This window comes from Arvicanthis niloticus, chromosome X (genome assembly GCF_011762505.2).
Source record: "Arvicanthis niloticus isolate mArvNil1 chromosome X, mArvNil1.pat.X, whole genome shotgun sequence".
In the NCBI taxonomy this organism is placed as follows: domain Eukaryota; kingdom Metazoa; phylum Chordata; class Mammalia; order Rodentia; family Muridae; genus Arvicanthis; species Arvicanthis niloticus.
In genome coordinates this window covers 117,089,540-117,110,085 of record NC_047679.1, presented here as the reverse complement: position 1 = coordinate 117,110,085, position 20,546 = coordinate 117,089,540, and the positions used below count along the sequence as shown (strand labels likewise).

Here is a 20,546-nt window from a genome sequence, read left to right as displayed (position 1 = left end):
GACTTAACTGCTGTAACCAAAGAAGGAAAAGTTCTGCTCATGAGCCTGCAAGTGCCCGACACCGAAGAATCTGTCAGTTCAAGTCTCGAATGTCCTCAGCACACAAATGGTGACTGGCAAACTATTAAAAAGTAAGCACTCCCTTCTTTTAAAAGTCACTTAGACTTTCAAACTAGGAATTTTACATTGTTTGTTGCTGTTAGGTAGGAAAGTATTTCTGGACCTCTAGAAGTCTGGGAACTTCTTTTCTGGGTTAGTCTGCAGACAGTAGTTCACTTGCAGAATTAAGTTCCCCAGACATTGATTTTTCTTTGCCCGAGCCAAGTGTCATAGTGTCATAGACTATTTTTGATTATAATTCCTTTTTTTCCTGTTTTTGAGAAAGAATCTTACCATGTAGCTGTAGCTGGCCTGGGACTCCATATAAATTGGGCTAGCCTTAAACCTACAGAGGCCTGCATTCCTTCACACCATTACTACTAGATTAAAGCGTGTGCCACCACTCCTGGTCTTTGCCTATAATTCATCCATTTTTAAAAAAAATTTTTTTCTTGTTCCTATGGAGGACATGTTTATTTTGCCTTGCAGCTTCAGAGATTTCAGTCTTTGCTCAACTTGACCCTGTCACTTTGGGCCCATGGCGGGACAGTACATCATGTTGATTGGGAATGTTTTAATTCTTAATTAACAGCTAAGGTTTAATACCTGCGTCCATAAATGGTTATTTCTAAGGAATTCTTCTTTGGCTTTTGTTTATCAAGGTTGCTGGCTCAGGTGCATGATATGGAAACTGCTTTTGATGGATTTTGGGAAAAACATCAGCTGAAAATGGAACAGTATCTGCAACTGTGGAGGTTTGAACAAGACTTTCAAGAGGTCAGTTAAAACAGTTCTTTCCTTGTGATGGAGGCCCTTACTCATAAGCATTAGAAAGGCACTCTTACAAGATGTCAGTTTTCAGCTCAGGAAGAACATAGGAGACAAATTCCTTGACTTGGAACAAAGAAAATCTCTGCTAACTTCCAAGCCTTCACTTCTTCCACTGTGACAAAGCACTGACATGTCATTTAGTATGACAGGAACAGAGTCTTTTTCTACCTTCATGTTCATTCTTTAAACTTATTTTCAATATGAAGAGCTTTCAGGCTATAACATAGTTTTCCAAGGAAGTGATCCCCATTGATTTTTATACACTACATACTATAGGTACGGCCATTTTCTCCTAAACATATTATTTTTTTCTTATAGTAAGAACATTGTCTTACAGAATCATTTTTCAGTTATAAAAGACACTGCATTCAATGTCAGTACAAGACTTTTGTGATACCTGCCATCATTATTCTATCAGTTAACCCAATAATGTCCTTAAAACCACAAATATACACACACACACACACAGAAAGAGAGAGAGAAAGAGAGAGAGAGAGAGAGAGAGAGAGAGAGAGAGAGAGAGTAAAAAATGGCCCACCGTGGTATTTGAAACAGGGTTTTTCATTGGCTGTCTGGTCAGAGAGCCTTATGTATCTTCCTGTCTCCACCTCTTCTACACTGGGATTGTAAGCACACAGCACCATGCCAGACTTTTAAAAATATGGGTTCTGAGTATTGAATTTAGAGTATCATATCTGTGTGATAAGCACTTTTACTGACTGAGCTATCGCTCCATATCTCATTGCTATTCTTTTTGTAAAATGATTTTGTTTTAAAAGATTATTTTATTTATTTATGTGTGTGTGTGTGTGTGTGTGCATGCACGCACCTGCATGAACTTATCTACAGCACATTTGTGGATATGCCTGTGGAGACCAGAGATCGTTGTCTCCCCTGGAGCAGGAGTTATAGGTGGTAATAAGCCTAGTATCGGTGCTGTGGATCAAACCCAGGTTCTCTGCATGAGCAGTAAATGTTCTTACTGTTTAGCCATCTCTGTAGCCTGTTGAGGATCAAAAAAAGAGGTTTATTTATTTGTTGTTTGCTTGTTTTGAGACAAGCTCTCACTCATAGCCTTGGTTAGCTTGGAACTTACTATATAGGTCAGGCTATACTGGAACCCATAAAGATCCCCCTACTTCTGTCTCTTGAGTTACTGGGGTTAAAGGTATGAGTTACTACACCAGACTAAAAATACTTTTTATTATTTTAAAATTGTGTGTATTTGTATATGCAGGTATATGTACAGCAGAGCTGTTGCCTGTGAGGTCTCTGTTAACCTCTGAGCCAGCTCACCAGCTGTTTTTCTTCCAATGCTATTCTGAACTTCTTTGATATTTATTTCAAAGTGGCTACTCTATTTTTGTGATATTTGTCAAGATTAAAAAAAATTACCTCCTTCCTTTCTTACATGAAGAGATAATTCAAGCTCATCTTGTATGTGTTCTGTCTTAGTCTTGGAAGCAGCCATTTTCCTGAGGAATCTTGGTTACTTTTTAGGGGAAATGGTATCAAAGATGAAGCTATGGATGAAAGGTGGTGCTCATTGCTACTGGAGTTTCTTGTTCCTAGGGCCAGTTACTACATAGCTGGGGAAAATACATGCACATATACAAAAGTATGTATATGTGCATGAATGTATATTTATGAAAGTATGTTCATATATATGACTGCACATGTACATAGTGATCTTATATAAATCATGTGTGCATGGATATCTAGGAGGCTACATTTTAGCAGATTATATTCATTTCTGTGAATAAAATAGCTGAACATATTCTTTATGTGTGAAATTTTCTCATATTGGCATTCACATTTAATAGTGCTTCTTATTTAGTGTGATCATTACTAAAGATGAATGGTTAATAATTCACGTGTTCTTAAAACCTTTCTTTCTTGCTTCTAGGCTGTGACTCAAGTTGAATTTTTATTAAGTCAACAAAGACAACTGGGTGATATAACAGGGAACTTAGCTCAAGTAAAACAAAGACTTAAAAAAATAGAGATCTTGGATGACAAATCTCAGGTAAGATAACATTTTAATGTTTGTGTTTCACTAGGATTTAGTATAAATGTTTATTATACTTAACCTCCCATATCTATATAATTGATACAATCATATTAGCCTAAAATCCATTGTGGGTTTGGCCCTATGGAGACAGTGCAGATGCATCATGAAGCTGTAGGAAACTATTTAAGTCGTAGGATCTGTTTGAAAGCAATCTGTAGGAATGAGACTATAAATTATCCTGGAGATGTTAGGAAAAAAAATGTCTATCAAGAATGATATATAATGGGGCCTCAGATACATAGTGAGTTTTAGGCTCACCTATTCTATATGAGACCCTGGCACCAAAAAAGGAATTTGGTATCTGGAAATTATGAAATAATATAAGACTATATGTTGTTTAACGTCTATCATGATACATGAAGTTGAATCAATATAGACCCGCATGGACAGCTCTATTTAGGCTAACTAGCAGGTAAAATGGCCTACTTTGTTGAGTATTAAATGTCTAGGAAGTACTTAGCATAGCTCTTAGATATGTAGCATGTGCTCAAAGGAAGAGCAGTTGTCAGCATTCCTGTTAATTTTATAGCCTAGATTCATGACTTAGTACTTAGTAAACTGCCTTTGCTTTCCTGTCTTGTATACCACAGCAAGACAATGCTTTATAGATATGTTCTTAGAAAACAGACTCACAAGTGAACCACGAACATGTGCAAATAAAACCTACAGGCCAGGGGTTGCAGTAACTACTGAAGGCATTAGGTTTGTAGACACTGATTGCAGTCCACATCTCCCTATGACATCATGGAAAGAGAAGGTGAACTGATTGGGAAGCCACAAGCTTTGTTTGTTTTTAATACGTTTTTCCAATGTGATTTAAGACATATGGCACAGAACTTGTCACTTGAAGCATTCAGTTCGGTAGTTGTCCTAGTTTCCTTCCCATTACTGTGTCAAAACACTCTGAGCAAAAGCCACTTTGGGAAAGAAAGGTTTATTTGGCTTAAAGTTTTAGATCACAGTCTATTTTAAAGGGTCAGGAACCTGAAGAAAACATCATGGGAGAATGTTGCTTGCTAGCTTCTTTACTGACTCGTGTTCAGCTAGATTTTTATACAGCTCAGGAACAGCTGCCTAGGGATGGTGCTGACCAGTGTAGTCTGGGTCCTACATCAATCAAGACATCCTTCACAACCATACCCAGAGGTCAATCTGATCTAGGAAAGTCCTTTGTTGAGGCTTTCATCTCACTCTAGGCTGTGTTAAGTTGGCAATTCAAGCTAAGTAAAACAATAGTGTTCCTCACCCTGTGGGTCAGGACCATTCTGGGGAGGGGATCATATGACCATTTTGCAGGGATTGCATACCAGGTATTCTTTATGTCAAATATTTACATTATGAGTCATGACAGTTATACAGTAGTAATGAAACTAGTTTTATGGTTGGAGGATACCACAACATGAGGAACTGTATTAAAGGATCACAGCATTAAGAAGGTTGAGAACCACAGTTCTAGTCCATTTAAAAAGCAACTCTCTATTTTAATTATGCATTTCCCAATAGCTAGGCAGGCTAGTCCAGGCTCAGATGGGCTAAAATTTGCTTTATTTTGCCTTGGGAAACATTATGTATATTCCTACTATGGTTCAGTCACTGTTCTATGGGAATCAGTAGTTGATAGAATGGAGGTAAGGTCATGAGAGTCCCTTCTGATATTCAGAATGTCAGAAGTACTCAGACAAGGGAGGGACTGGAATTGACATAGAAATGTAACTAAAATGGTATAAAAGCAAAAAGGAGGAGGAGGGATGGGATAGGGAGTTTATGGGAGGAGAATGGGGAAAGGGAATAATATCTGAAATGTAAATAAAATATCCAATAAAAAAGAATAAATGGATAGCTATATTTCATGACCATTAAAATTTGTATATTTGAAAATATTATTAATACAATAAAAATAAAACACATGCTGTACAAAAAAGAACTGTATTTGTTTTCATTTGTCTGGTGTTTACTTTACACTGGGTTTTGTATGTGTTTTTGTTTTACGTCTGTGTACACTGGAAGGTACTCTTTATATCCCGAGTGAAATGAGGTAGTTGACTTTCATTTTATACTCAGAAATTCATGAGCTTCTGATAGTCACTGCTGTAACTAATCAATGTCACTGTAAAATTTGTGTGTGTGTTTTCTTTTGTTGAATGCAGAAAATGGCAATGAAATCAATCATGTTTTGTAACCATATCCCTTGCTGAATATGTTCTTTAATGATTCTTCCCCCCTGCTCTTCCCCTTCCCTCTCCTCTCCCACCTTTTGTATGAGCAGAGATCATGCAATTATGATTTTTCTCTCCTCTTTCAAATCAGGAACTGTTAGCCAAGGCCCAGATGGTGATACTCCATGGCCACAAGCTGGCATCGAATCACCACTATGCACTTGACTTAATCTGCCAGAGGTGTAATGAGCTGCGCTACCTTTCTGATATTTTAGTTAACGAGATCAGAACAAAGCGGATCCAGCTGAACAGAATTTTCAAAATGCACAGACTCCTACAGCAGGTAATATGATTGCAAAGGCTCCATTTCGAAATAGGACAGAATTTGTTTTGTCTTGAGTTTTCCAATCCTCATAATCTTGCCCATTTGATTTGCCTTATGGTACACCTTTCATCTTCTTACATACTTGCCCATATGCCTCTTCTTAGAGGTCAAGGGGTTAGTAGCTACAGTGTTGGATTTAAATTTGTAAGAGATCTTAAACCTTGAGCCTCATTGTGGATTTTCAGTCTATCTCCCTATAGTACCAGTTTTGCCCCATTTTCAGTGTGGAGACAGTGTTGGTGATGGTCTCCTTTCTAGTTTACATCTATTTCTGAAACCTGGTGAGATTCTGCAGTCATAACACTTAAAAGCCCAGGGGACATTTTGCAGAAGCCTGAAATTCCTTCCACATTTCATAGTACAGTACTAAAAATTAACTGGTAAATGAAAAATATTTTGCCATGCCTATAGGTCAGTGAATGAAAATACTATCCTACAGATGCAGTCATGGCACAGGAATGTAAGCAGGAGTGCCATTTGTCGACATCATCACATTGGAACATAAGGATGTTAATTTGCACATCTCTCTCTCTTTGGTTCAAAAAAAAAAAAAACTTATTCTTGTCCTTGGCAATCATTAAGCATTGATATTACACTTTATATTCTGTTAGAAGTTTCATATTTCAGTCATTGATTTGTAGAAAATAACATGCAACTAAACTGTTAGTGTTGAGAAAATGGCCAGACTTCTGCTGCAGGAGAAATTATTTGTTATGAAATAAATGCAGTGCTTCCCAACCTTGGCTCTGCATCAGCGATACCTGTGGAGTGCTTTAACAGTATAAATGTCTGGCTGGCAGCCCAGAGCTACTGAATCAGAATTTCTGGGGGCAACACCAGATATCATTTATTAACAGCTCTGAAAGCATTTTTCTCTTTCTTTCTTTCTTTCTTTCTTTCTTTCTTTCTTTCTTTCTTTCTTTCTTTCTTTCTTTCTTTTGAATGGAGACAGAATCTCACTATGTAGGTCTAGCTGGCTAGGAACTTGCTACACGTGTACATCAGGCTGGCTTCAAACTCTCAGAGATTCACCTGCACCTGCCTCCTGGGTGCTGGGATTAAAATTGTGTGCCACCACAGCTGGGCTCTGACAAGAATTCTGATTGACAGAAGTGAGATAGCTCCAGTCCACAAAATTGTTCAGTGGATCAGACTGATGAGTTTCATCCCCAGAGTCTAATCCAAAGGGCCCATGTGCTGGGAAGAAATCAATGACTCCTGCCCAGTTGTCCTCTGACCTCCACATGTATGCTATGGCATGAATATGCTTTGTATACTCACCCACACTCCCTCCCCTCCACTAAGATGTAATAATACAAAACCAGGAGATGGCTCTTTTAGTGGCAAGCCCATGTTCCCTTTATCCATCTTATGTTTGCCTCTTTGATTTTTGTGATTTTCTTCATCAGGCACGTCAGTGCTGTGATCAAGGGGAATGCCTCCTCGCTAACCAGGGAATGGATAAGTTTCAGACTAAAGAAGATGCTCAGAAAGCCCTTCAGGATGTGGACAATTTCCTTCAAATGGCCATGCCTTTCATTAATTATGATCTTGAAAACCTGCAATATGAATTTGATGTACTTCTATCTCCCGAACTCAAGGTGAGAGACAATTTATTCAAAGACACACAAACTAATCACTATGGTGTAAGAGTTAACTATCTCACAGCCAACCTTATATTGGTATGTGTATACACAATCCTTTTTGGGATTATGGGGCGTATCGCCACTGTCATGTATCAAAGAATCCAAAGGCATATGTTTGCTATATAATAAGACTTTCACTGTTAGCTTTGAGTCTATTAATATTTATTATTATTAGGATGTTTGAGACAGGTTTTACTATATAGCTTTGGTTGGCTTAGAACTCTTTGTGTAGACCAGGCTGGTCTCCTGTTACTAAATCCAGCCTGACTATTATTTTTAAGTGATTTAAATGTGCTGTGAGCTTTCACATATATTTTGTTTTGTATCCTCAGAGATGGGCCCCTAAGTGGAGTGGAGTGGAGTGGAGTGTTAGGATCAATTTTATGATTGACATATTCCACCCCTCAGGGTGTTTACAATGGACCTTTAGTTTTATATTTACATGAAGAGATACACTAATATGTTCTTTTTCTTTACTAAATTTGCTCTAGTTATATTTTATGCTTAAAATAAGTTGTTTTTGTGTTTGTGTTACATGTTTGTAAAACTCAGGTTTTTATAATTATGCAGCAGGCACTGTAGTGACTAAGCCATCTCTCAGTCCAAAAATTAATTTCTTTTTGCTTAAAGCTGCTTTATTCAACAGGAACAGTTAATAAAAGAAACATTTCCCCTAAGAATTCCCGTGGCCTTTAATTACACTCCTTTCCCATAGCTTTGTGATATAGCATTGAACAATGTTTGGTCAGTTTCTCTGCCTGGGTTTCTTATGTTCCTTTTGGACCCAGGATCCAATAAAGTCCAAAAATTAATTTTTAACTGTGTTTGATAAATGTAATAGTAGTTGTTATGATGCATATTAGAAAGTAACTCATACATTTTTTGAGACAAATCTGGCTATGTAGCACTGGCTGACTTGGAACTGCTATGTAGACCAGGCTGGCCTTGAACTCAAGAGATCTGCTTGCCTCTGTCTGTGTCCTTAGTTCTGGGATTAAAGACATATTGCACTCCGCAGAGCAACTCATGAGTTTCTATTTTATGTATATATACGTTTTAACTGCATGCGTGTATACATGTGTGCTGTGGGCAATGCCTGGTGCCTGTGGAGGCTAGAAGAAGGTGTTGAATAACCCCAAACCTAGAAATAAAGATGTTTCTGAGTGGACATGTGGTTGCTGGGAATTGAACCCATGTCCTCTGCAAGAGTAGCCAGTGTTCTTAACTGGTGATCCATTTCTCCAGCCCTAGCTCATAGATATCTTATGCAATCCGTAGGCTCAAATGCAGAATATACAACTAAAGCTTGAAACTATTCGAAGAGTATTTGAGAATCAACAGGCTGGTTCTAAGAGCCTAAAGGACAGATCTGAGGAGGTAGTCCAGACTGTGATTCCTGCACCTCAAAGTGGGACGAGATCCACAACACTATTCTTTTCACCTAAACATGGTAAAGCAGCTTGTTTTCATGTTTGCTATGTCTTTCTTTGTCTTGATATTGTTTCCTTTGATGAACGTGATGTATCTACTAAATTCCTTTTAAATCCTGATACATTTTAAAACCTTTGAGCCTCTTTGTTTATGTTTAACCACTGTTGTACAAGGCAGAAGTCAGAATGATATCCCTTTATGTTTCTAAGGCATAGTAGTAGCACCGATTTCGGTCAGATGATGGACACCTCAATGTGAAGTATTCTAGCTTGAGAGATGAGTGTGACAATTTTTCCAGCTTTAGACCTTCAGATTTTCTTCAGAAGCATGTGAATTTTATATGTGCATACATGTACATGCATTATAAACCTGCATTCTTACTGTTATTTCAGTGAACAATTATTTGATTCTTAAACGATGCTTGATTTTGAGTATCTTATATGATAGGGTGGATTGCCTTATCTAAATAGATGCTGGTCAATCCTAATTGTGTTAGTAATTTTTTTGTTACAGTTTCCATTTTTTCTTTAATCTTTTAAGTCTATTTAATTGTATACTATCCCATTCCTTTCTAAGTTCTATAGGAAAATAATTATTCTTATAATGGTGTTGTACCCGAAAGTGTGAAAACATTATTTCCACAAGGGTTTCCTAGAGCTATCTCTGTAGCTTTTCGAGAGAGAGCAGTTTTATCTTTTCTACAAGTTAAATTAGTTGAAGAGTTGAACATGTGACTAAGTTCAGTCTCTGAGTTAAATTGCATCAGTCCCTTTACTAGTGAAGGAAACTACTTTGAAATGCAGATAAGGATTGAGCCAGAGGTAATGAATAAATATAACCTATCTCTAGCATGGATTAAGTTACAAATGCATTGGAAGTTATATGGTTAGTAATTCCAAAATGTATACATATAGGTAAAATAAGATTGTATGAGCCATGGCTTAAATAAATAATGTTGACTATATTAAAAATATACCGAGATACTGGAAATATCAAAGATACTGAAAAAAGTAAAAAGAACAAAGTAACAAAATGAACTGATTATACTAAACAAATGATGTATTTCTAAGCACAAAGTGGGCATCAGTTACATATCAGGATACTTTAGCTGTGTGTCCTTAGGCACATTGATGGCCTCACTCTCCTTGTCTGTAAAATAGGGAGAAATACCTTCTCACATAAAAGGTGATCATAAAGAGAAAGTAAAATAAATTGTTGACAACAAGAATTACTCAATAAATTGGACTATCCCGTCCCTCTGATTAAATCTATTTTCTTAATAGACCCCCTAAAGCTCAAGACTCTCTGCAGCAGAGCACTCTGGATTGTGACCAGGACATCCACTACCCAGTCATGTCATTAGTCATTCAAAAAATTGTTTTGTATTATTTCATTTTTCTTTCTTTCTCAGATTTTTATTTAATGGCATTACACTTTCTTTCTGCAGTGGGAATTGGATATTCTTTCTTTCAAGCATGTAAAAATTTTTCAAAAGGTACCCATCTTTATTATATTACTTACCATCAGTACATTTTATGAGTTTGTACACATGAAAAACCAGTTTGGCATCTAAAATCTTCTTAAATCATTCTTTAATTCTATCTGCAAATAACTTTATGTAATTTTTCATACCAACCATACATTATTCTCTCTCAGTATTGAACTCATCTTTAAAAGTGACTGTAAAGAATAGAGTGTGCTTCTAAAGTCGGTTTTCTTTCATAAAATGACCACTTAACAAAAGGAAAGAAGAGGAAGCAGGAGAGGTGGCTAAGTGGTTCAGAGCACTTCCTACTCTTCCAGAGGACTCCAGTTTACTTCCCAGCATCCATGTGGCAGCTCAGTATCACCTGTAACTCCAGCACCAGGGGATCTAGTGCCTTCTTCTGGCCTCTATGCGCACCCATATACCCATCTGCCTACCCACAACCACAAAGACATTCAAAATAAAATAAAATTCAAAATAAATAATAAAATACATATTAAAAAGAGTTAGTGAAATTAATATGAATCAGGGCTTTCTTCATTTTTAAAGACTCTTACATCATGCATAAATGAAATATTTAAAGTAGCTTGAATTTGCTTCAGCTTAATACTACCTTGTGTATTTATGCAGATGAAGGCACTTTAATGGATAAATGGCTGAGGTGGATACATGATATTCTCCATCATCTATTATGGTTTGTAAATAAAGCCAGATCACTATTTAAACCTTCTGCATGTTACCCTATTGGTCTATGGGTAATGTAGGCAATAACATATTTCAGACAAGATTCTAAAACTTGGAGTTGGTAAATCAAGTATTTGGCCAAATCAAAGTGTGTGCTAATTTTTCATCAAAACGAGTCAAACTGGTTTTTTATTCTGTTTTTGCTTGTTTAGTTTTTTTCTTCATTAAATTTAGTTTTCCATCTAGCATAGTCCCTGTCAACTAGATGTGATAAGATGTTTGATGAATTCCCACTGAGTATGAAGAGAAACTATAGAAGGGCAATGCCAGTGAAAAATAGTGTTAGATATGGTTGGGCTCTGAAAGCTCTATTTTTAGTCTAGGTCTGTCACCTAAGCTTCAGACTGGTATTTAAAACATCAAATTTCCCATAGGAAACAGTCTCATCATTGTTAACTGGTACTGTAATGTCCCCATTTGTCCAAGCTTAGATTCCTGCTCATTCCTATACAGTTAATTGTATTTGTTGATAAATATGCCATCTGTGCCTCTAGTAATTCCTATTATTACTTTCTTTTTAAAAAATTTTTATTGAATATTTTATTTATATTTCAGATGTTATCCCCTTTCCCCATTTCCCCCCACCCAGGAACCCCCTATTCCATCCCCCTTCTTCCTGCTTCTATGAGGATATGCCCCCACCTACCCACTCCTACCTCCCTGCCCTCAAATTCCCCCACACTGGGGCATCCAGCCTTCACAGGACCAAGGACTTCCTCTCCCACCTATGCCCAACAATACCATCCTCTCCTACCTATACAGCTGGATTCCCTCCCTATGTGCACCCAGGCTGGTGGTTTAAACCCTGGGAGCTCTGGTTGGTTGGTATTGTTGCTCTCCTCATAGGGCCACTAGCCCTTTCAGCTTCTTCAGTCTTTTCTCTCATTCCTCCATTGGGAACCCCTTGATCAGTTTAATGGTTAGCTGTAATCATCCACCTCCATATATGTCAGGCTCTGGCAGACCTCTAAGGAGACAGCTATATCAGGCTCCTGTCAGCATGCACTTCCTGGCATATACAGTTAATTGTATTTGTTGATAAATATGCCATCTGTGCATCTAGTAATTCCTATCATTACTTTCTTTACTGCTACTTTCTCAGTCCAAGATAACATCATTGGTGGCCTTGACCATAGTCTCTTTGGCTCCCATTGCCACAGTCTCCTTGCCTTTTTTTCTCTTCTGTTACTTTGTGGAGTTTGCATAGATTCCTGTTTCTTTAGACTATCTTTCCCTGTTCTTCCATTGCCTTCTTGCTAGCTACTATTCTGAGTCTACTTCTTCCATACAGCCTACTTACCTGTTTGTTGTTACACTTGCTAGGGAGGATGCTTTGCAGGGACAAGGTCTGTGTGCAAGTCATCTTTGTATATCCACAAACACAAAGCTAGCTTGACATATCACACTGGTGTCCAGCTATTTTGTATGTATGCCTTTACATTGTTGAAAGAATGAATATATTTACCTTGCTTTTCAGAAAAAGATACACACATATACATTTTTCAATGTATTTACAACTAAACCATAATTTACTTTAAGAAATAAGTTTGGATCTTTGTATGTTAGGTATCTTTAAGATGAGGCACACTGGTACTTATTAAGAAGCTGATCTTATATGATAATTCACACTAAGTCTAACATATTTATATTTAACTTTTATGTGTCAAAACTTGATAATTAATGATGGTGAAATATTTACATTTTATAAAATGAAAGACCATCCACTCCCTGAGTGTGCCTGACACTAGCTCTTGCCAAGAAAAGGAGGATAGAAGATGTGTTTCTTCTATGCTGAGAGTGGTGCTCGTGTACCCCAGAAGGATAGCAGCCTTCTTGATTCAGAACTTAATCTATTCTTTGGTTTGTCTGTCTGTGGCTTTTACTTTTAAAGGACATCTGACTCTGCTTACTTCTGTGAAAACCATCGTTTCTTCCCTAGTGCTGGGAACTGAACACATGCTAGACAAGTGTTCTACCATTGAGTTATATTTCCAGTTCACTCTCCACCCTGTTTTATTTTTCTCCAGTGCTGGAGATGTATTGTTTAAAAATAAAGATTAAGGCCTTGACCTTTTGATGAGGGTTCTTTAAATGAGCATTTTTACCCTGCTTTGGAAATGTTTCCTGTAGTGATTGGAAACATGTACAGGTTTAAATTCTACCTCCTGAACAGATGTCAACCTTACTGATATCTTATCTGTAAAATGAGATAGATGTTGTTGTCCATCTCTTAGCGTAGATTTGAGAATTAAAGAAGAAAACAAATCATTGGGCTTAGATCAGGACCTGGTTGGGGTAAGTGCCAAATAAATAGTGGATATTATACTTACTAGGATGAACTTGGGTTTTTGTCATCAACTTTCAAGTTAACATATAAAGTAATGACTTTCATTATGACATTTTCATACATAATTTGTTCTTATTTGCATGTGTGTGTGCATGCACACGTGCACATGCTGGTGTAAAACTATACATACATGTACATGAGGGAACGATTTGCTAGGGCTGCTTCTTTCCTCCCATATAGGTTGTGAAAACAAGATAAACTCATCATGGTTAGCAGCAAACAATTTTACTTGATGAAACATCTTGCCAGCCCCATAATTTGTTCTTTTCATCGCCCTCCCCCCCCCCCCCCCCCGATACCCTCTCCTGTCTTCCCTGGTCTCATACATGTAGGACTTGATTCAGAGAAATCTTTGATCCAGTGAGTAAGTGAACGACAATGTGATTAAATGTTTATGTGCCAGAATGCATACTGAATTTGAACATAATTGTGAACACTTAACACCCCCTTTTTTTGGCAAGTAAGTGCATGTGTGCTCCAGGCGAGGATGGCCATAGCAAACTTATGCTCCATAAGAAGTTCAGTTGGATGTATATAGCTATCTAACCAGTTGCTGTCTTCTGTAGAGTGCCTTGAAACACTAACAAATATATTGAAACAATTTCTTTCTAATAAACACGCTTGTGTTTTCGTTAAAAGTGTTGACTTTAATTCCAGTTTAACATTATTTCACATTTCTCTACCAGTAAAGAAGTCTTGGAGACAGATTCAAACTCAGGGCACCATGAAAGTAAGTATAATTGATTAATGAATTCAGTGTTGGCTGTGCTGCTACAATTGTAGGATTAGCATGGGGTTTCAGGCATGTTTTTCATTTATTATACTTACCTTGTGAATTTGAAAATCTTACACATATTAAAAAAAAATCTGCTGCCCGTGTCTAATTACAGTACTGGCATAGTCCCAGTGTGTGAGTAGTTTGGTTGTTGTTGTTGTTAGTTTCGTATTGTTTTGTTTCTTTTTAAATCCTGACTTACATTCAGAATAATTTCTGTAGAGCACTGCAGTCCCTCTTCATGTTGTCCACCTCCACACACCTAAGCAATGCTTAGTCTTTCTACAAATGGTGCTTTCTTTCATAAATGAGTGTAGTACTGCCAAAACAAAGCAAAGAGTCCAGTTTATCATGGACCATGAACACACTGATGTAGGATGCAGGAAATGTATCTATTTCTTTCTTTCTTATTTTTCCTCCCTTCCTCCTTCCTTCTTCCTTTCCCTCCCTCCTTCCCTTCCTCTCTCCTTTTTTCCCTTTCTCTTTCCCTCCCTCCCTCTTTCCCTCTCATCCCTTTTTTGAATTTTCCTTGGGTTCACTGTATAGACTAGGCTGGCTTCAAACTCCTAGAGAGCTACCTGCTTCTACTTCCAGAGTGCTGAGATTAAAGACATGTACCAGCACACCCAGCCCTTGTTTTTGGATGAGTAAGGTACCCCTCCCTTATTTCAGTTTCGGCAGTCTTAGTTACCTGTGGTCAATGATGGTTCAAAACAGTAAATGAAAAATTCTAGGGAAAAAGAAAGAGGATATATATCTCTCCAACATTTTATTATCAGTTATTACTGTTAATCTCTTACTGTGCCTAATTTATACATGACTTTTTAAACAAAATTGTGAATGCACATATATGGGACAAAGCATAGTACATGAACCATTCAGTACTGTCTAGTTTCATGCATCCACTGAGGGTCTTGGGGTGTGTCCTTGGAGAGGAAGTAGGTAGTGCATGTGTCTAAGATTTTATTCTTCACAGTTATCTGTTACAGGCTTATATCTGCAGGGTAGCCTCCTCACATCTGCAGGACCATATGTATTACTTGTTTGTCCTTGGTAGTAAGTGGAACCCAGAACATACCTCTAAGAGGCATTGTAGTATAGCATAGTAGTACAAACTGTAACTGGACTGCCTGGCTTTATTTAATGCCAGACTCTGACTTATTGATGGTATAGTCGTTGGTAAATTCTCTTAACCTCAGACTTATTAAATAATAGGGGGTAATATGACATATGATGTTAGTATAAAAAAGAAATAAAATTTGTGAAGCTTCTTAGTTTCCTATGTGTGGAATATAGTGATGCTCAAAGTAGTTTCTATTATCGTTACTATAGACTAGAAAGTGGCTTTTGTTGATGTTAACAGAAGTATACAAAATAAATCCCAGTTAGTACCTTAAATCTGTGCCCTTAAGTAACTCAAAACATTTATTTTACTAGTATATATCCAAGTCATTTTTAGAAAAATGCAGTGCTATATATTAATTTATCTTCAAAGACATTAATTTAATTTACATTGACATTAATTTAATATACATGTATTTGAGAAAGTACTGTACCTACATAGACATGATTGAATTTTTATTTTTGTTATTTCAGATCGAAGCCATTCAGAACAGCCAAGCGAAGAGTTCTGATCAGTCTCCCAAATTGGACAATAGCCTGGATATTTTAAAGAAGTATTCTTTTTTTTTTTTTTTAACCTACATTCATATCTCACCACAGAAGGCTCTGGTTTAGTGTCTAAGGCTCATGTGCTTAGAATTTTCATTTTGCAAAATAGGGTCCTGTTTAGAGTATTAAACAGTACTGGTGAGTGTTACAAGTCCTGGATTTAGATCTGAGCAGCTGTGATCTGTTTCATGAGTCTTGGGTATTTTTTTTTTTGGTAACATTGTATATCATAAGGCAAGTGCTCTGCCACTCAGCTACATCTAGTCCCCTTTTAGGAATTTCGTACTTTTCATTTCCAGATTGAAAAGGAAAACAAGAGTTTTTTTTTTTTTTTTAATTTTTTTGTTGTTGTGTTTCCCAGCTTAAATCATATATGTATATATTAACTATATAGATAGATATGTGTAGAAATATATATATGTCTATATATGTCTATATATGTACATATATATGTGTATATGTACACACACACACACACACACACACACAAACACACACACACATATTGTCCATGCTTAGTGCTCATGAGGCAGAAGTGGGGGTTCAGGGGTCAGAGTTCCTGGACCTGCAATTCCAATGATTATAAACCTCCATTTGGATCCTGTTAATTACACCTGAGTCTTCTGTAAGAGCAACATGTGCTCTTAACTACTAAGCCATCTTCCAACTCCTGTGTTTCACAGTTTTACTGAAAAATAATTGGGAATCAAAAATGAACACAGTATACACAGTGTGTGATATGATAAGGTGATTGCCATAGCAAGTTAGTTAAGACTGACATTTGCCTTTTTTGTGGTAAGAACACAGGTGTGTAAGTGCTACTTTGCAAGTGTATGTCCTGTATATAAGACATTTAATTAACGATAGTAATGATTGTAACCATGCTGTACACTGGATGCCCTGAGTGATTCAATTAGGAAGTGAAAGTTTGTACCCTTGGGCCATACTATCTGTTTTAGTTTGGTTTCTGTTGCCTTGGTAAAGACCATGACCAAAAGCAATTTGGGGAAATAACTGGTTTATTTGGCCAATAGTTCTAGATCACTATCTATGGTGAGAGGAAGTCAGGGCTGGATCCTGGAGGTAGGAACTAACGGGAACTAAAGCAGAGGCCATGGATGGGTGTTGCTTACTGGCTTTCTCCCCATTGATTACTCAGTCTGATGTCTTAGAGAATCCAAGATCTACAGTGGCTGAGTCCTCTATATCGCCCGAGAGAATGCCCTGCAGACTTGTGTATATACCAAACAGATTGGACAATTATTCAGTTGACATTCTTTTTTCCCAGGCTATTGTAATTTTATGTCAAATTGACATCTAAAGCTAACTATGACACTATTTCTTTCATTTTAAAAAGAAAGGAAAATCAATGAAGGGGCTTGTCAAAAGCTATACTTGATTATAGATACTATTTCATAGATATCAACAATGACCCTTTTATATGACTTTATATTATTATGTTAATATTCTAAACTTGAAAATACTGACCTATATATAAGTTCTATATCATGAGCTGGGCCTGGAGGCGCATTCCTTTAATCCCAGAACTTGGGGAAGCAGAGGCAGAGGAATCTCGGAGTTTGAAGGCAACCTGATTTACATAGTTATAGAGCAGGAGGGCTACATAGTGAGGTCTGTCTCAAAAAACTAATGACAATGAAATTTCATATTCTGTTGTTAGAAATGGCCAATAGTTTGCATCAAATTGCATAGAGATATGTATGTGTCCCAAGTTACGTAAGATAATTTAAAGAAACTCATTTTGGAAAAAAAAACAGGGTCTACATTCTTTAAACTATGAAAAACAAAAGGAGAAATGTACAGAGGTAGAGGATACACAGCTCTTTAACATTTGCAAAACCCTGCTCCCCTCCAAGACAGATCTTACTTTGTATTCCTGACTGGCTCAAAATGCAGGTTAGTTTTGAACTCATAGATTCTCCTGCCTCTGCCTCTTGAGTGCTGGATTAAAGGTGTGCACCACCACACCTGACCTTCTTTTTTAAAAATATATTTAAGAGCCTTCTGGGTGGTACTCTTTCCAACAACTATAAAATAAACTTCATATTTTGATGCTGGAACAAAACTACTAGGTAGTTCCAATATACTAGGTTATTTTACTTTAGATCAGTGCTTCTCAAACCTTCCTAATAATGTTGTGACCCTTTAATACAACTCTTTGTGTTGTTGTGGTGACCCCCAATCATACAATTATTTTGTTGCTACTTTGTGACTATAATTTTTCTATTGTTATGAATCATAATGTAAATATCTGATAGGCCATATATCTGATAATGCAACCCACTAAGGGGTTGAAACCCATAGGTTTGAGAACCACTGCTTTAGATTATTTTTAGTGATAATAACTGATCCATTGTAATGTGATATGAGAGTGGGACAGTAACTGATAACTATGGTCTGTTCATTGTAGCCATGTCCTGAATGAGCTGATACAGACAGAGAGGGCGTATGTTCGAGAGCTGTTTACTGTTTTGTTGGTAAGTGTAGCAAATTGGTTTTCTTTTCCCACCATTTTCCTAAACAGTCCCTGGCTACTTTCATTAGAAAGTGTTCTGAGCCTTTTTATGTTTCTGTCTCTGTCCTTGGTTGTTAGTGGTTATTCGCTGTTATTTGAGACTACATGTTGTTTAAGTGATTACATTGACATTCTCTCTCAGGAGTGTGGATATGTGATTCAGAATTTCTTACAGAAAAAGAAGCTGTTCTCTTAGGGTCATGGCGCATTGTTGTAATTATTCCCAGGCTGCTACTTAGAGGTTGAAATGGAAAGAACTGAGGGTTGGATAAAAGTACTCATTTGATACACATGCCAGGGTAGTAATTTGTAATTTGGTCTGAACAGAAATCTAAACACTTACTTTTAATTTAAGTAGAACTTTATATTCTGTACTATAATTTTTCATAGTTGGTTTTGGTTTGGGTTCCAGCACTACAATAAAAGCCTTGAAGGCCACAGTACTACTTTTATTTGGACTATGGAGTAGAAGTCTTGACTTTCTTATCCTGCATTCTAAAAGAATGCTAGAGATAACTCTGATAACTCAGGGATCTAAATGTTAAATTTCAATTAGCTGTACTTACAAGTCTTCTCTAAATTTTGCTGGATTTATGCTGTTAATGGTCCAAGCAAACATTAGCATAAACATTTCAAATACAAAAATTGATTTCTTTTTAATAGGGCTACAGATCTGAGATGGACAATCCACAGATGTTTGACCTTATGCCACCTCTCCTGAGAAATAAAAAGGATGTTCTCTTTGGAAATATGGCAGAAATATATGAATTCCATAACAAGTATGTAATTGCCAAATTCAACTTTATGGTGATTTTGTTATTTTCAAAAAGTTATTGCTGGGTGGTGGTGATGTACATCTTTAACAACAGAACTTGGGAGACAGAAAGAGATGGATTTCTATGGGTTTTAGGCCAGCCTGGTTCATATAGTGAGTTCTAGGACAGCCAGGGATATTTATAGAGACCCTGTTTCAAAGGTGTAGAAAGAAGAACGTGTTTATTATTATATGTCATAAATAACTTTCGTCTAAAAATTCCACAGCATTTTCATGAGCAGACTGGAAGATTGCTCTGATGCTCCAGAAAGAGTGGGACCTTGCTTCCTGGAAAGGGTTAGTCTGATGACTTGCTTTAAAATTATCTAAATATTGGCCACTCAAAAAGTATCTTTTGTATGAAGTAACCTTGGAGATAAGATAACCCCTCTCCCTTTCCTTTTAATATCTGTTGTTTTTGGAGAAGACTTATCAATTCCAGCAAATACTTAATGTAAAACTGTTTTGTTGGAAAAAATGATGAAAACATATTCAGGGCATATTTGCCTTCTGTGGTATTGTTTCAATTACTCAGGTCATAGCAACAAAGTCCAGGGACCACCTTACCTAGGTGAAGAGATGTGAGAGATAGGAACATATTAATAAAATCACACTGAGCTTGGTTAAAATTAAAATAGAAGATGCCTTTTTAAAAAACAAAATTTAAGAGACAGAGAGTCCCATCATGTAGTTATAGATTTTTCTTAAATTAAATTACAAGTTATCTAGTTTCTCCTCCTTTTGAAAGATCAACCTTCTCCTGATTGGAAATCAGTTGAATCATCCATAGCCTGAGGATATAACAGTGGCTATATAGAAGACACTCATGAAATGAAAGTTAAAGTAGGAGTAGGAGATCGACCAATAGAAGATTAGGGAAAGATGATTCAAAGGGAGAGAAAACTGTATAGCCATGTACTTAGATGTGATGATGTCTCAGTGATGAACCAAGGACTACTTCTAACTTAGAAGTTAGCTGTAAGCTCTCTTATTTAGACAGCTAGCAGACTAAGCACAGAAAATGCACATTGGCACCTATTAGATCATGACAATAAATAGCTTACAAAGATAAGGGTTTTTGTTTCTTGCTCAACTGTCAAGTTTGGTAAGCAGGAGTTCTAAAATTGCTTGTAGAATTACGTATCCTGCTGTCTGGCCCAATGAGTGTGCTGCCCTTGGAACCCAAAGCAGGGTTTTTAATGTCACATTCACTATCATGGTTGGTCACATACTGTCTTGCTCAGCCTTTTTAAAAACAAAAATTTATATTTATAAATTGATGATATTTGCATTTGTGCTTTATTACAGAAGGATGATTTTCAGATGTATGCCACATACTGTCAGAATAAACCCAGGTCAGAGTTAATTTGGAGGAAGTATTCTGAATGTGCCTTTTTCCAGGTATTAATTATTTAAGTATTAAACACATTTCTTTTGAAAGATATTGGAATATTTCTCATTAGCAAATTCATTTTTTGCTTTGAATATTTGTATATATATATATATATTGAAATAGCAATTCTCAACCAAAGTAAACACATATGCACATTTACG

The 20,546-nt window shown here is 36.8% G+C and overlaps 1 protein-coding gene across 5 annotated transcripts in view; it reads left to right on the top strand.

The window, feature by feature from the left end:
* Positions 1-20,546, top strand: part of Mcf2 (MCF.2 cell line derived transforming sequence) — a 106,367-nt gene that overhangs the window by 49,955 nt on the left and 35,866 nt on the right. For 3 of the 5 annotated variants that reach the window (XM_076918242.1, XM_076918243.1, XM_034485230.2), the window contains 13 exons: positions 1-131; positions 762-876; positions 2,837-2,956; positions 5,309-5,500; positions 6,952-7,143; positions 8,467-8,638; positions 10,067-10,114; positions 13,883-13,926; positions 15,568-15,647; positions 18,074-18,140; positions 18,842-18,957; positions 19,220-19,289; positions 20,301-20,393. The exon at positions 1-131 is cut by the window's left edge and continues 3 nt beyond it. In XM_076918242.1, the coding sequence (XP_076774357.1) occupies positions 1-131; positions 762-876; positions 2,837-2,956; positions 5,309-5,500; positions 6,952-7,143; positions 8,467-8,638; positions 10,067-10,114; positions 13,883-13,926; positions 15,568-15,647; positions 18,074-18,140; positions 18,842-18,957; positions 19,220-19,289; positions 20,301-20,393 (1,440 nt within the window). The remainder of the gene's footprint in view (positions 132-761; positions 877-2,836; positions 2,957-5,308; positions 5,501-6,951; positions 7,144-8,466; positions 8,639-10,066; positions 10,115-13,882; positions 13,927-15,567; positions 15,648-18,073; positions 18,141-18,841; positions 18,958-19,219; positions 19,290-20,300; positions 20,394-20,546) is intronic. The other 2 variants (XM_076918244.1, XM_034485229.1) reach the window with 1 other exon arrangement.